This window comes from Alnus glutinosa, chromosome 5 (assembly GCF_958979055.1).
Source record: "Alnus glutinosa chromosome 5, dhAlnGlut1.1, whole genome shotgun sequence".
Lineage (NCBI taxonomy): Eukaryota > Viridiplantae > Streptophyta > Magnoliopsida > Fagales > Betulaceae > Alnus > Alnus glutinosa.
The window spans coordinates 13,037,901-13,055,398 of NC_084890.1; the positions used below are offsets into that span (position 1 = coordinate 13,037,901).

At 33.3% G+C, this 17,498-nt stretch overlaps 1 protein-coding gene, 1 long non-coding RNA gene and 1 other non-coding gene across 3 annotated transcripts; 1 reads left to right on the forward strand and 2 right to left on the reverse strand.

The window, feature by feature from the left end:
• The first annotated feature begins 1,237 nt into the window (after positions 1-1,237).
• Positions 1,238-2,058, forward strand: LOC133869842 (RING-H2 finger protein ATL74-like). The gene has a single exon (XM_062306928.1). The coding sequence runs from the start codon at positions 1,375-1,377 to the stop codon at positions 1,894-1,896; it is 522 nt and encodes a 173-aa protein (XP_062162912.1). The 5' UTR covers positions 1,238-1,374; the 3' UTR covers positions 1,897-2,058.
• A 2,968-nt stretch (positions 2,059-5,026) lies between these two features.
• Positions 5,027-5,132, reverse strand: LOC133869971 (small nucleolar RNA R71). Its single transcript, XR_009900597.1, has one exon. It is a non-coding gene; the product is annotated as a small nucleolar RNA R71 (small nucleolar RNA).
• A 9,505-nt stretch (positions 5,133-14,637) lies between these two features.
• On the reverse strand, positions 14,638-16,966 carry LOC133867989 (uncharacterized). The gene is made up of 3 exons (XR_009900260.1): positions 16,830-16,966; positions 16,688-16,744; positions 14,638-14,866 (listed from the first exon to the last, which is right to left on the reverse strand). It is a non-coding gene; the product is annotated as an uncharacterized LOC133867989 (long non-coding RNA).
• Positions 16,967-17,498: the final 532 nt, after the last annotated feature.

Below are 17,498 nucleotides of genomic sequence, written 5' to 3' on the forward strand. Positions count from 1 at the left end.
GATTAGTACAAGGATGTGTCGATTACAAAGGTTTTGTAAGTATGAACATTTTGTAATTTTTCATTTTGCTATAATTGATTGATTTTCTGAGTTTAACTGCTCTGTAGTGATTTTTCTCTTTGAAGTGCTTAAAGAGTTCTCACTTCGTCACCAAATTACTTGTGTTCATTGATTAAATACTTGGTACTTGATATTTGGTGATCATTTGTGTTGTTATTAATTTTTAAATTCTGCATTATATTTTGTAACACTTATTCAATCTCCCTTCTAGGAGTTGTTGAAGTATTGAGTTATATTTTCATGGTGTAATTACTTTCCTCCAAAATATTAGTATTTATGATGGCTAAATAATGTGTTTATAATGGCTTTTCTCTTTTAACGTACCTGTTTTGACATCTTATCAAGTATTTGTCAGGATTTGATTTTTCCCTTCAAAATAGATATTTTTACTAGGGCAAAATGCCCTCAACAAAAGTTTGTGACAAAAAACCCTATTTACACTTGCTCATTCTCGAAACATTACCAAAGGCCTAGCCTCCAGAGTCCCAACACAACAAAAAAAAAAAAAAAAAAAAAAGAAAAGAAAAAAAAGAAAAGAAAAGAAAAAAGAATAGAGGGTCTCAAGAAGAAGGCCCTAAATTTAGGGAATGAAAATTGTGAATGTATTTTGTCTCTTTTTGTATATGAGTTTTGACACTTCGTAGCCTATGTATTTTCTCTCTATTATTGTTTTATATTTTGGCCGTTCATCTTTAGTGTGTCCATCTAAAGTCCATAGCAATAGAACCAAACAAAAACTTAATTAGAAATTTTGTATCCCATAAAAAGATCAGAATTAATTTTTTTTTCTATTAAAAAAAGAAAAAGAAAATAATAATAGAAATATTATTCATTTCATTTTAAAATATAAAAATTATCGCCTGATCGAACCTTCAAAATTTATCCAACCGGTCTTGTTCTCGAAACAGTAATGCAAAGAACCGGATCAACCCCATATTATCCATATTCCATATATATCAAATCTCACTAACATTTTAATCAAAAATTCTACCAAAAATTCTACAAGTGTATATATATATATAAAACACCACTTTTCCACCAACAAAATCATGTCGGCCGCTACTTGATCAAAACCACCAATAGGAGTTTGATCAAATCTGTTGATCAGGTAGAGTGAGATATGCTTTTTATCTTGCTTTGAAGCGCATAATAAAAGAAACGGAAGACAGTAGTGGAGTATCAAGTAAGCATATCCTTTGCCATCGTTTCTCTCCATTCAGTCACTGATCAGTACTACTCTGCCCTCAATATGTTGTTCACTTTGTGTGTGCTCTCTCCACCATTTCCATCCATCTCTCCCGCTTCTCTTTCTCCATGGCTCAATCTCCTCCTCCCGCACTTAGTCCGTCCTCGAGCACTAGCTGTCACGGCTCTCACGACGAACCGGCCGCTGCCGACACCTCTATGGATTTCAATCTTATGCTCATTGTTGCAGCCATTTTGTGTGCCTTTGTTTGTGCTCTCGGCCTTCACTCCATGCTACACTGCGTGCTTCGATGCGCCAATCGTGCCGTCACTGCAGGTTCGGTCCGATCGGCTGCTTTTCGTCCGCTAGATTCGGGGTTAAAGAAGAAAGAAATGGTGGCTTTGCCAACTTCAACTTATGCCAACTCAGGCTCTCCATCGTCAGCCTCAGGGTGTGCAATTTGCCTGGTTGACTTCTCTGACGGAGACAAGATAAGGATCCTGCCGGAGTGCAACCACCGGTTTCATGTCGCATGCATTGATGTGTGGCTGCTCTCTCACTCTTCTTGCCCTACTTGCCGGCATCGGCTTAAATCCAGTGACTACTACTGCTGCCACTGCCAGTCCTCTTTGGATTTTGTCACGGCCTAGTGAACTTATATATTACCGTTAATTAGTAGTTAAATATTTGTCTTATTTCTCTCTTTTTTGTCAACTTCATAAAGATTGTCTCGGCATCGTGTACTACCTAGGATCATGGCGTGAGTGTTGTTGCCATGTTTCTTTTATCCTATATATATTTTATCTATGGAATTATTAGAGTAATTATTATTATATATATAGCGCAGTTGTAAGCCCCACGAAAAAATATCACTTAAAGTTACATCTATAGATGAACCAATGCGTGGATTAATTAATTCCTTTTGATGATCATGATTATACGGGAATTAATCGCATTAAAAAATGATTATTTACAATGTTGGCAATTTTTGACACGATTCGTAAATTTTGTACGAACTCGGACTAGGACAAAATTAGCACATTAGGATTGATGGGTCTAACTCCTTTAGTTAGAGCACTAGTAGCAATTTCTCTAAATTCAAAAACTTCTAAAAAATTCATTGAATCAAATTTTCTTGTTCGTTAAATTAAGGAAACACTAAGGAAACAAAAAATTGTACCCTAAATCTAAGGAAGCAAAAGTGGTTCCATTAACATAATTTTAATATAAAATAAAATAAACTTTCTCTTTCCTCTCTCATTTCTTTAGCATTTATTTGAACAATATTTAAATGATTTATCTTTCCTCTCTCTTTTCCAAAGCATTTAATTTAAAAATATTTAGTAAAGGAAGATATTGTAAAGTGCATTTAAGGGAATTAAGCTGCACATAGTGCTCTTAAATGAGTTAGATTATGATTGACCTATATAACTAGTCTTATAAGCATGCTTCGACATGACCCGAACTTTAGGCATGATATTTAGAGCTGACAATTTTTTACAAGACTCGCAAAACCCCCAACACTATCCCAACACAAAATTACTAAGTTAAGGTTGAAAGGTTTGACCCATTCAATTAATTAAATAGCTTATATTAGAGTTGATTTATATAATTAATCTTGTATCCATGCCTTGACATGACTCTAAACCGACACGAACACGAATTGCCACCCCTAAATTTACTACAGTTCTAAAGAATTTGATCATATATATATATATGTAACGATCTCGGTATTCCTTTAGGGAGATTTACGTAATTTTAGTAGTCATGGAGAATTAATTTTTTAAAGAGAACTAAATTTTAATTCACATTAATTTTTCTCAAAATATTGGTCAATGAATAATTAAATGACAAAGGAAAATTTTAAAAGTTGCATTTACGGAATTTTAATACGGTCTCACAATTTAATATATTTTTTTCCAAATCTAAAAAGAAATATTATTTTAAATAAAAAAAAAATCTGGCATTTACTGAATTTTATTCACCATTATTATTTTATTTTCACTATATTAAAAATATACCTCATTGTATCTAAATCCTAGAAGTAAAATATGAGAATAAGACAAAACCTTGGCCTCCTACCTCATTATAGTTGTACACTCGTTCTATCTCTTCCTTTGTTCTCTCCACTATACAGATAAATATGAATATGATGAAAACCTAGCACACTTTTCTCTCCCCTAGCCGAGTAGCCACCCAATTATTTCTCTCTCTCTCTCTCTAGGTTTCTATCCTTGCTACTAGCCGAAACACCATCATATTCAATATTCCAAACTTTTCTCACCCTATACCTGCAAGAAGAAGAAGAAAAAAAAAAAAAACCGAGGAAAGACTTTGTCCTTCTCTAACTTCATACCACATGGTACAACTCTCCTCTCAATATTTTCTTTTATACATTTTTCTCTTCATGTGCTCTTGGTGAGAAGTGGTCCCATGGCGTGAGAGTATTTTAATATTTTAGTAATACCATCTTTGACTATCACATGCACGTGTATGTTGCCACCCACAACAGGTTTGATTCCTCTAAGTATTCACAAACAATTACTAGTGTGTGTGGTACGTGTCTCAACGGCACAATACGTGGATTTTAAATTCATATATTGAACCACTTCGCAATAATACGAATCAATTATACTATAGTAAAGTGGTTTAATATATAAATTTAAAATCCACGCATCGTGTCGTTGAGACACGTACCAATTTTTGGCGCCGTTGCTGGGGATTGTAACGGTTGTTTATGAGATATTTAAGATTGTATTTAGTTTGATTTAGTACATATTGTATATTCTGCTTATAAGCAGTTTTATTTCTGTTTGTAAATTGTTTTTACGGTTTTTGGTGTTTAAATTTGGTTCTGTTTGTTTTCTGCAGAATTCTGTTTCTGCAGAAAAGATAAATCAATCGATTTCACTGAACTAAAAATTTTCAATCGATCGACATAAAATTAGATCGATCGACTTCTGTTTTGAGAACCACTGCTTTTCTACTGTCTCTAGGCCGAATCTACATTTAATTTCTTATTGTCCTGTGCATATTTAGTCTTTAATTTTGTTCAGATTTATTTATTTAGTTATTTATTTTTGCATTTTTCTTTTCTGCAGAGAATCGATCGATCTACTCTAAAAGTGATCGATCGAAATTTTGATCGAGCGACTTTTCCTGCAGTAGCACTCCAGCTGCTACTGCACTGCCTCACTGTAGAACCGGTTAGTTTTTCTTCCTTTTTCATTTTATTCCTTTTATATACTTAGTATATATAGATTAATTTTTGTTGGTGCATGTTTGGTGGTCGTTCATTATCATTGCCTATTTTTTCATACGAGCCAAACTTAGAGCGGATTTCTAGACGAAGTATATCCAAACGGAACTCACGTCTAAGAGCTCATTCTAAATCACCTATGGTTGAAGAACCAAAGTTTGTGCTGTTGAGGGACCACTATGTTCCCTCGACATACACATCTACTTCAAGCCTTCAGTTGCCGGACTTTACGGCAGCTCATTTTGAAATTAAGTCCAGATTCATTCAAATACTTCCATTATTTTACAAACTTAATACCGAAGACCCTTATAAGCATTTAGATGAATTTATTAAAATCTGCTCCACCATAAGGTTGCAGAATTTTTCAGAAGATGCTTTAAGGATGCGCCTATTTCCGTTCTCTCTGAAAGACAAAGCTAAGTATTGGTTAAATTCCCTAGAGACTAACTAATTCCATTACTTCTTGAGCTCAAATGCAACACGAGTTTCTTAAGAAGTACTTTACCATTGGGAAAACAAATCAAATAAGAAAAGCCATAACTGGTTTTTCACAGATAGAGGGAGAACCATTTCATGAGACTTGGGAGAGGATGAATGACCTTTTACGAAAGTGTCTACATCATGCTGTTCTCAAGTGGCAGTTAGTACAGTGTTTTTATGACGGCTTAACGGAGCCTTATAGACAGATGGTAGATGCCTCATGTGGGGGTACGTTTATATTAAAGAGTGAGGATGATGCATGAATACTTTTTGAAAATTTGTCGGAAAACTCTTTTCACCATTCATCATCAGGCCGTAGGACAAACGCTAATAGCCAAACTCTCTATGAGGTATTCCAACCTTTGGACTTGAATGTCAAAGTAGATGCCTTATCTAGAAAGTTAGATCAATTACTTGCATCTGGTTTTGTTCCTGCGACTGCATCTCAGATACACACACCACATGATGCATGTTCATTTTGCTCTGATCCCTCACATCAGGCCGAAAATTGTCCTATTGTTGGACAGTTTTCTGAACCTCCAGCTGAGCAAATGAATGCAGCTTTCTCTAGACCGGGTGGTGATCATTTTAATAGTTCTTATAACCCAAGTTTGAGAAACAATAGTAATATGTGGCGGCTTAATGTTCCACATTACAATGGACTGCAAAACCAAGCATATCAACTGTTCAACAATCAATTTTATCAGCCGCCACCTAATAGTCGTCCTCCCAATCCACAATAGCAATCAACCCTTCCACCTCCTAGAAATTCTACATTTGAGGAAAAGGTGTTGACCAGTCTCAGTAAATTTGAGTCTCAGACTCAGATTTTGAATTCTCATTCTCAGTATATAGCAAAGCTAGAAGTCCAACTTGGACAACTAGCAAAGTCCCTTAATGAGAGAGAGCAAGGGAAGTGTTATAGTCCACCAGTTACTAATCCTAGGAGTGGAGAGATAGTCATTAAACCATAGGTTGGAGAGATAAAGATTGAACCGATAGGGCAATCAGAAAAGTTAAAACTTGCCAAGGGTAAGGGAGTGCAAATTGATGTACCACATTCAAACACTCCCTTCCTTGAGACCCATTTTAAACCTGAAGTGCCATATCCACTATGTCTCAAGGATCCGAATGGGCACGAAACGATAAATTTTGCTCAACCATTGCCAGACACAAATCCATTCATTAGCAGTGAGTTATGATGGGTCTGGCTGAAGACGTTAAACTTAGCGGTCCTGGGAGACACCTCATTCATTTTGTTTCATTGTTTATATTTCATGCTTGTTACTATTTGTTATCTTTCACTTTCTTTTTAGTTTTGTTTTTCAGGTTAAGTGTTTTTACCTCTAAGTTTAGGGGTATGCTATTAGTCATACCTCCCCATTCAGGTTTTCTTTATCCCTTAACCATGCTTTCATTTTGTACACATTGGGGACAATGTGTTATTTTAAGTTTGGGGGTATAGAAGTACACTTAGTTAGAATTTTGTACAAAAAATTTTCAAATTTCTTTGTGAATATCTATGTTGTTTTGTAGAAATTAGTTGATTTATAATTGTGATTTGCTTTTCATTGATAATTTTAAAATTTTGAACACATGATCACACAATTAGAGATTTTAAGTCTGCTTAATTACTTTTGGCTATGAGATTCACTTGTGAAATTTGAAAATCATGAAATACATTGGCATATTGTTTGTGGGGTATGCTTAAGTAATACCTTACATATTTGTTTTGAGTGTCTCAGATAAAAATTAAGTGACTTGTTAGATGGATGACGTGGGCATATATAGCATAAAAAAAAATAATAAAAAAAAAAAAAAAGAAAAAAAGAAAAAAAAAAAAAAAAAAGAGAACTTCATTGAGTAACCGGACCTCTTGCCTTATTAAGCATTGAGTGTTCACGTCAAAAGATGTAAGTTAATAATAAATGTTTAGTTTGACTTCATAGTTCTTCTTGACTTGAGTTATTAAGCCCTTAGGGATATTTTTACATCTAGTACCCTAAAGCCATCTGGTTTGGGAGTTACTGGCCTAACACTTGGTACATAGGTCATTTAGAAGCTTAAAGGAGTTGAGAATTGTACAACCATAATAAATAATGTAAATAAATTCTGTCTATGCCTTAGTGATTCCATTTGATGAGAGATACAAAGAATTTTGAGACATTGGAGCATGTATGTGGGTTATATTCTTTGAAAGCTCCATAATTGTATGTTAATATCAAACTGCATCATTTCTAACATGTGAGATCTTAGCCGGCCATTTGTAAGTGAGTAGACTATGATTTTCTGAACTATGTGAAGATGGAGTTTATTAGTTTAAAGTTGTTCATGAATTATAAACCATTGTTGTGATGATACTTCTTTTTATTAGGTAACATGTATATTTTGTAAAGAATGTTTGTAGGTAGCATTTCTGCTAAATCTTCACGAGACTTCACTCGTCCACTAGGGTAGCCTAGGGGTTTAAAATGCTTGTTGCATGTGCTAAATGCAACCGCATTTCCCACGAAAGAGGATGTAGATTAGTTGTTTATATTTTAATTTCTAGTTGTAATGCTAGGGACTAGCATTATGTAAGTAAAGTTGTAAAATTGAAGCTACAACGAATAAAGTAAAGGAAAGCGGAAAATGAAAACAAACTTAAAAGAAAACTTAGGGTAATGATCTTATCAAATCCTTAACCAATGAAATGCTTAAGTTCTATACGGATCTTCTTAATATCCATGATATGGGCGCGTAATGGGTAGCAACCATTACGACGACCTTGACATGAAAATACTTTCGTTAAGACATAATCATAAAACACATAGTTTCACATTAAACAACTCCACGTAAAGATTAGTCTATAATTGAAAAACGTTTACACTATAAAAGGTGTGAGGTGATTAATGCTCCCTAGTTTACTACTCTATAAAACATCCTAATAAGTATACGCAATACGTGAAAACCTTAGTTAGGCCACAATGATAAGGTATCTTAGTTTCACACCGATCTATTCCATGAAAAGATTAAACTATAATTGAAAGACTGTTTAGACTACCAAAGGTACGAAATGACCGGTGCTCCCCAGCATACCCTATAAGGTAACTCTAATAAGTAAACACATATCATTTCAAATAGAACCATTGCAAAAGACATCGTTACATTTCAAGAACGTTGGTTTTATTCAAGAAATCAAGAAAACTCATAGACAAGTATAACTATTTTTCATGAATAAATGGATTGGAATATTGAAGACAAAACCTTTTAGGATGAGTTTTGAAATCCTCTAGCCTTACACAATCATCAAACACATCAAGAAAAACTCAAGAACACTCAATGGCTTTTGGAAGAGATTTTGATCAAAACCCTAAGGTAGAGTTTAACTAGACATGATTAAACTAATCTAAGCATAAAAAAAATAAAGAAACAAGATCAAAATGAACTAAAACAATATATTTAAAGTATGGAATTCGGATTACATAAAAGAAATGAGAAGCACTAAAATTAACTAAGAAGATACACCTGAGAAAATGGAACCCCCAAAAGATGCATGCTTATCTCTCTGACTCATGCTTCATATATATAGAGGATGAGATTTACAAAATAATATCTAAAGAAGAGATAAGATAAGAGATAGGATAGGATAGGATAAGATAAGAGATATTTGGAAATATCTAAGAAATATATAAAAATATCTAGAAAATATATAAAAATATCTAGGATATTTAAAATATCAAGGAAGAGTGGCATGTCAACACTGTTCCAGATTGTTCTGAAAATATCCAAATTCGATCGATCGATTATAAAATCGATCAATCACATTTGTGGTTGCCCTGTCTCGATCAATCGCATCTTGCACAATCGATTTTTCTTCAAATGATGATTCGATCGATTGATTATAAAGTCGATCGATCGATTTGCCTTAGTCAATTCTTCACTTGGCATGAGCAGCTTTTAACTCTGGAAATGACCAAATCGCCATTGACGTATTTTCAGGTCTAATTCGGGTGTTTTGAACTAGATTTCAATTCATACCTGAAAATAAGACAAAACATTAAAACATAACAAAATATTATATTTACGACACAAACTAGGTATAAAAAATGTAAATTAAGGGGTCTTGAATCGAATAATTCAAGACTTATCAGTGTAGTTTTTTTTAATAAAAAAAAAAAAAACTTTACAAGTCTGCTTCATGCATGTATATACCAAAGAATTTTTTCTTTCTTTCTTTTCTTATTCTTACAAATCTAACCGAATACATGATTCATATTTCAAAATATTGTTTTAGTAATATACAACTTTTTTTTTTTTTTTTGTGCACTACTTTAGTGACCATACTGCTTTGAATTGGCCGAATACGTGGAACATGGATTTGTGCTTTAAGGCCATGGTTTAAAATAGTTCGAGCCCATTGTTTTAAATATTTTCAACCTTTATCCCTAACACTTGAACTAATTGTCCTAGCCTTTGTAGCCATTGACTTGGATATTTAAAGTCCTTGCCATAGTTAGAGAAGCCATTATTAGCTTATATGCTAAAACCCCACCAGAACAAGTTAAAAATGAATAACAAAAATATATTTCTAGTATAAATGCATGTTATAGTTACTTACAAAAATTTGCTGTTATCAAGGAAGAAGAATTTAAAGTTTAAAATTCATATTTTAATAGCATGTTAAATTTATTGAAAAATACATCATGAGTCCATTCTCAATAGACTAGCAAGCGGAACCCGTAGTTGTGTCAGTATGTTTGCCTAGTTGTGAGTATGATTGTAGTAATTTGTTTAAACCTGTTCTTAGGTGACTAGCTAGCTATCAAGGGTTTATCTTAGCTGCATTCAGAGAGGTAAGTAGATCATCTGCCTCTTCTAAGGTTATTTTATGTCATGTTATTTGATTGATTGTGTTTAGCAATATAGATATTTACGTGTGAATAATTGTTTTAATACTATATTGCGAATTTACTTTGCTTTCATAAAAGATTTCTAAAGAGTTTTCGAAATAAAAAGTGAGAACAGATATTTGTTTTGAGAAAGTTCTTAGTTTTGAACTGTTTTATAAATTTCGTAAATTAGTAATTTGGTAAAGTTTCCAAATTGGGAAAGCTTTATTTTTAAAAAATAATTATGAGAAGTATGAGATGGAAACCCTCCTACAGGTCTACCTAAAGATATTAAGAGAAGTAAAGGAGATGAAAAAGTTTATAAGATGAAGGCACGTATGGAGGAGATATTTTTGGCCCAAGGGAAATTAAATGAAAACATGGCTCAATACTGATGTTAGGATAGAGGAGCAACCACTGAAAAAGGCTCTGCCAGAAGGTCGTATTCCATTGCTTTTTGCAATGCTGAGTGCACCAAGTTAATTGGCTGGCTAGAGGGCAAGTTTGAGGCCGCATGCGTTGCCATGGTCGAAAGGACCGTGAACCTTAATATGCGGGGGTAATAGTGTACATGGGTCCTATTATGAGAATGTTAGTTATAACTTATAAATAAATATATTTATGTGTTCTGAAGAAGATGAATGGTTTTATCGTAGCTTTATTGGAAATCGATGCATTTTGAAATTAATTAATCTTCATTTAAATAGTGATATGTGTTAAATATTCTTTGAAGTGGTTTTCAAAGAAGAAAAATGTTTTTAAAGAATAAGGTTTTATCTTTACCTAAATAGAGTTAGGTGATAAATATGCTTTGAAGAGTTATAGGAAATAAATCGTTTTAAGTAAAAGGTTTTAAAGAAAATGATTTTCTCCCAAATGTTTTATGGTTGGGGATTTATTTACTGAGCCTTTCAGCTCATTCAGTTTACTTTTTATTTTTAGGTGATCAGCAGTTTGAGCTAGGAGGCCGAAATGGGGTCAAGGTTAATTATTGAGTCTATCTAAGCTACATATTATTTTGTTTTAAATAAGGGCACTGGCATAGTTTTAGGGTTATGACATATTTAATAAATAATGTTATTTATATGTCTTTGAACAAACGTTTCCGCATTTTATGAAGTTTTAAATTTGATGTTTTTAGTCTATCATGCATTTAGTATCACATATAGTAATTGTTCTGATAAACCTTAAAAATATTTGCACTTCTGAGAGAGTAAATTGACAATCCTATCAACAACCAAGCTGGTCATAATCATCCGGGGGTCAGAGGAACACCGTACCTGCTCGAGTATATGCTTTGATGCCAGGAGATGCTAAGGCATCCAATGAAGTGGCGACAGATACCTTCTCTATTTCTTCTAATAGAAATTCAAGTCTTTTTTATTCGGGGGCAACACATTCGTTTGTGTCATACTCCTTTGATAGGATTGTCAATTTACTCACTCAGAGGCACAAAGATTTCCAAGGTCTATCAGAACAATTACTACATGTGATACTAAATGTATGATAAAATAAAAACATCAAATTTAAAACTTCATAAAATGTGGAAATTGTTTGCTCAAAGATATACAAATAACATTCTTTATTAAATATGTCATATCCCTGAAATTGTGCCAATGCTCTTATTTAAAACAAAATAATATGCAGCTCAAATGAACTCAATAATTAACCCCGCCCATATTCTAGCCTCCTAGCTCAAATTGCTGATTACCTGAAAATAAAAAGTAAATTGAATGAGCTGAAATGCTCAGTAAGTAAATCCCTAACCATAAAACAGTTGGTATAAATTCTTTTTCCTTAAAACCTTTCACTTAAAACAATTTATTTCTTGTAACACTTCAAAGCATATTTATCACCTAACTCTATTTCGGTAAAGATAAAACCTTATTCTTTAAAAAACATTTTTCTTCTTTGAAAACCACTTCAAAGAATATTTGACACATATCACTATTTAAATGAAGACACAAATTAATTTCAAAATGCATCGATTTCCAATAAGTCTACGATAAAACCATTCCTCATCTTCAAAACACATAAATATATTTATTTATAACTAACATTCTTATAATAGGGCCCATGTACATTGTTACCCTCGCGTACTAGAGTTGTGTGGTCCTTTCGACCATGGCAACACATGCAGTCGCAAACGTTCCCTCTGGCCAGCCAATTAACTTACTTGGAGCACTCAGCATGGCAAAAAGAGATAGAATACCACCTTCTGGGGGAGCCTCATTCAGTGGTTGCGCCTCCATCCCAGTATCGGTACCGAGCCGTGTTTTCATTTAATTTCTCTTAGGCCAAAAATATCTCCTCTATATGTGCCCTCATCTTATAAACTTTTTCATCTCTTTTACTTCTATTGATATCTATAGGGCGACGTGTATGATAGTTTCCATCTCATATTTCTCATAATTATTAATTTTAAAAGTAAAGCTATCCCAATTCGGGAACTTTACCAAATTACTAATTTACGAAATTTATAAAGTAATTCAAAATTAGACTAAGAACTTTCTCAAAACAAATCTCCGTTCTCACTTTTCATTTCAAAAACTCTTTAGAAACCTTTTATGAAAGTAAGGTAAATTTGCAATATAGTATTAAAACAATTATTCACATGTACATATCTATAGTACTAAACATAATGGGTCAAATAAAAGGATATAAAATAACCTTAGAAGGGGCGGAGGATTTACTTACCACTTTGAATGCAGCTAAGAGAAATCCTTGATAGTTAGCTAGTCACCTGAGTATAGGTTTAAACAAATTACTACAATCATACCCACAACTAGGCAAACATACTGACACAACTACAGGTTCGACTTGCTTGTCTATTGAGAATTGAGTCATGAGTTATTTTTCAATAAATTAATGGTTAAATACATTTTTAGTACCTGAGTTTTGATAACTTTATTTTTTGATACCTGAGTTTCAATTCGTATTACAAATGGTACTTGGATTTTGGGAAAAGACGGACTTGGTACCTTCATCTATTTTTCCGTCCAATATTTAAGTATCCGTCACGTGTCAACCGCTGAAGTTGACATGTGGCACTATATATATATAAAAAAAAAAATTAAAAAAAATTGAAAAAAATTGAAAAAAAAGGAAAAAAGAAAAAGAATAGGGGCTGAGCCACCCCCCCTGGCTGGTCTGAGGTGGCCAAACCAGCCCCCATGGGGACATGGGGTGGTTCGACCACCCAAGGTAGAAGAAAAAAAAAATGATGGGTTTTTTAAAAATTACTATTTAAAAAATTAAAAAGTAATTTTTTACTCTTATTATCGAAAACACTTTCGAAAAAACCAAAATGTGATTTGACAAACAGGCTCTAAAGGACTTCAAGTCCTTTTGTGAATCGAAACCCTAGTAGGAGTAGGAAACGGTTTTCTTGTTCCTATTAGGCCTCTATGTGGTGCACACCCCTAGGGCTAGGGAAATATCCCACTTGGTGTGTGTCGTCCACCCTAGAGTCCAACCCCTAGAACAAAATAATAGCTCTCTCTATCTTTTAAAACCTTGGCTTTAATTGCATATAATAGGGTTAAGAAGGGACCTAAGAGAGAAAAAAAAAAATAATGAAATTTTAGCTCCAAAATACCTTAAATTTCTAATTATCTCATAACCAATCCAAGGCTACCTTTAATTATGATTTATTCCACTATAAAATCATAATTTCACTTTAAATTTTATTTTATTACAAAAGATATTGTCATTACTCTAATTCTTGAAAAATACCCCTCCATATATATATCCCCATAAAAATGAAGTCAATAAAATTTACTGTGTCATTGCATAATTCTCTAATCATTCTGTCTCTCATAATCATATTCTTTAAAGATTTGATTTTAGTAAGAACTTAATAAAACACCATGCCTAGAATTTGAATAATCGAGTTCATCAAATCGAACTCAATAGAACAAAATTGTGGATTCCATCTTGAGGTCAAGTGTTCACTAATTCCTCAGAATTAATTAGGAGCATTACGATTATTAGATGTGAGAAAATATTTATAAAATACCCAACAATATTTTATAAATATTTTCCTCTCGGCGGTCATGTCTAGTATAATATACCATTTCACTGATTAGAAATCTCCACGTGTATGACTAAGATAAATCATCATGATCAACAAATAGTAGCCTTGTCATATAAAAAAATAATTGGTGCACAACAGCATTGCACAACTTGTGCACAACACAAGACACATAGGGTGGTGGGGAGTAATTCTAAATGTCATACCCATGTCCCTCTTGTGTCCCTCTAAAAATGAGGTGGCTTTCAAAATCACCATGTGATCAAAATTCAATTTTGATCAATCACAAGTCCAATGGTGATTTTAAAAGCCAACTTATTTTTAGAGGGACACAAGAGGGACATGGGTATGACATGTAGCATTACTCGGGTGGTGGGTCTCACTCACATGGATCCTACCCATGTATTTTGTATTGTGCACAAATTGTGTAATGTTGTTGTGCAAGAATATTTTCTAATCATATAAAAAGCTTTTTATCACTAACTACGAACAAATATTTGTAGTTGTAATTAGCCTAATTGTGATGACTCATTTTTTTTTTTTTTATAAAACATTTTTTTTTTTCAAAAAGACATAAAAGGGTCATCACAGTGGCACGACTACGTGTCGCTCGCCAACATACATACATGCTCCATATCATGTACCTGATATTCAGAGTAATATCTAACATCGGAATAATCATAACACTAAAACTCATAACGGAAAGCGTATCTACAAATACATGTGGTCCATACAAAAGAGCAATATATTTGTCTAACAGTTTAAGGCTTACAGTTATCCACTAATACAAAAGAATGGCTACACAAAAGAATATGTGACACCTACGTCACTAGCCATATACAAAATACCCCAAAAGAGTGAACTCCATAGTCCAACTCAATACGACTGTCGCGGTGTGCTTCAATCGTAATATCCCAAACACGCAGCTCCGGGATCCTCCTCTAAGTCAGGTGTACCTGCAGTCAAATGGACATCATCTATACGGTTGTGGAGGTTTGCCACATCCGTATAGGTGAAATGATGAGTTCACCACCTCAGTGATATTAAACTAACTGAGTTTTCGCAATGAACCAACTTTTCTTTTTAGTCTCGCGTACACTATAACAGCTACCAATTTATAACATTTTGTTTGAAAACCTCCATAGCTGATATAGCAAACACCGACTATCAGAAAACATTTAAAACATACTATGTTGTTGGACCCATACGTAGAAGTTCCAATGGCTTAGACGCAACCACGTATAAACCCACCTACAATAATACTTTTATGTTGTAGCTCAAATGCACATAGGTCTAACGTTATTAACTGTGATAACACTGTGCCTCAGGGCATTACAACTTCATGTCAAAGCACATAGTTGTCCATGCGGTTACTAGAGTAAGACTCTAATATCCAAACACTTCTTACTGATGTGCAACGACAATCCATCTACCTACTCCCAAGCCACACTGATATTGTAACCAATAGCGTCAAAACCAAGTACACTAAGCTTAAAACATGCCATCTCGCTCTTTAGTACAAGCTTATTATCATTTTCCAAACATGGTTAACACGGAATCCTAGGGCATTACAACTTCATGTCGAGCACGTAGTTGTCCATGCAGTTACTAGAGTAAAACTCGGGTATCCAAGCACTTCCTACTGACGTGCCACGACAATTCATCTACCTACTCCTAGGACACTATATTACTCATACCGAACCATGACAATATTCTTGTTCATCCAAGCTCAATGTTATAAAATTATGCAATTAGACAATAGCAGTATACATAAGCTCTTTTGCCATTAAAACTCTTAGGCATACTAATACGTCTAGCATAAAACTACAATATTCTATATCATGAAAACATAACACAATTTAAACAATGATATGCATGCTTATGATGGTCCTTTCATTCCTTGTGAGACTTCCCTTCCTTTCCATTCTTTGAGGTTTACTCTTCCTTTCATTCCTATACTCATGCTCATGCTCATGCTTTATGCTTTACAATTCAAACTCTATACTCCTATTCTTTACAATTCATGCTTTCTTCAAATACGATAAACCAATCAACATGTAATTTTATTATTCTACTTTGCATAATTTAAATCCCAACCGCAGTTCACATTCAAATACTTTAAAAACATTTCTACACATTTCATCCATACATCATTGATATTATTTGCACATAGTTGAAACTACTCAAATCAACCAAAACAGATATATTCAACATACAGTTGATTCAGATTTATAAAACAACATATATATTTTGCAATTCTATAATATATAAAATAACAGTTTCTTAGTAAGTAAAATATCACCTAACTGCTTGCACACCAACACTAACAAGTCCTAGGCTCAATCCCCAAGGTGCCGCTGTACATAACACATTGCATCTATTTAGTTTCTATCCAATAGTTACACTAATTTTCACTTTGAATCGCTCAATGACTATTTTACCCATCAATTGCCTAAGCTCGTACCTAATAATAGTCCTAGGCTTATAAATAAAATCCACAATTTTATACAAGTTACTAACATCAAAATCGAACCCCACAAATATTTATTTATTTATTTTATAAAACTCATGGTTAATTTAGGGTTAATCGTCACTACCACCACAATTAGCCCATAAATTAACAATCTAATTTTAAATAATTAAAAACCTCAAATTAATTTCATCCATTAAATTAGGGTTTTTCCCAAACTTAACCCTAATAACAATATTTATTAACACAATGACATTTATTAAATATTAAACTCCTTAAATCCTACAAATATCAAATACCCAAAAATTAAGGCTTGAGGAAAACTTACCCAAATTCACCAAACTTCAACCCAAAGTTTGGGTAGCCTCAAGTAAGCTCCAATAAACTTAAATACCAAAAGAACATAGATGATTAAACTCATATTTAGGATTTTACCTAAAAATCACGAAATTATGAGTTTAGTGTTTTACCTTAAAACAATCGGTAAGAACGTAAATCCGAGTGCAAAGATCACGTTTTCGAAAACCGATTGAAGATCCGACCGTTGGATCTTTGTAGATCTAGACTTTTGTATGAAAATCCTTAAGAAAGTCTCCCCCTAATCCCTTTTCTCTTTGTTGGGCAGAAGGGAACGAGGCACTGCCTCATTCCCGTTTTCACTTAAGGGAGGCGCATGTGCGCCTCACGTTTTTTTTTTTTTTTTTTTTTTTTTTGAACTGAAGGGCCGAATGCCCTTCAGTTCATGAAATGGTCATTCGGCCATTTCATGCAATTGGCCGTACGGCCTTTCAAATGAAAGGCCGTGCGGCCCACTATATATATATATATATATATATATATATATATATATATATATATATATTTAATTAATTAATTATTTCACCTCTTTTCTTTTATTTTCTTTTATTTCTTATTTCTTTGTAATTCCTAATTCTTTTTAGACTTTTAAAATGTTCTCTTGCATTTTATTTTATTGACTACCAATTTCAAATCAGTAGAATCATTTTGTTTTATTTAATACACCATATAGATTTATTTTTATTTTTATTCTACTAAATCCATTAAATATTTTCTAGAACATTATACTAATGATTTAAGTTTTATGTGCACCAATCTCATTGTGTTCACTTAAATTAAAT

Bases quoted from the DNA above. Each gene is read 5' to 3' on its own strand.
- LOC133869842 (XM_062306928.1), top strand. From the start codon at position 1,375: ATGGCTCAATCTCCTCCTCCCGCACTTAGTCCGTCCTCGAGCACTAGC.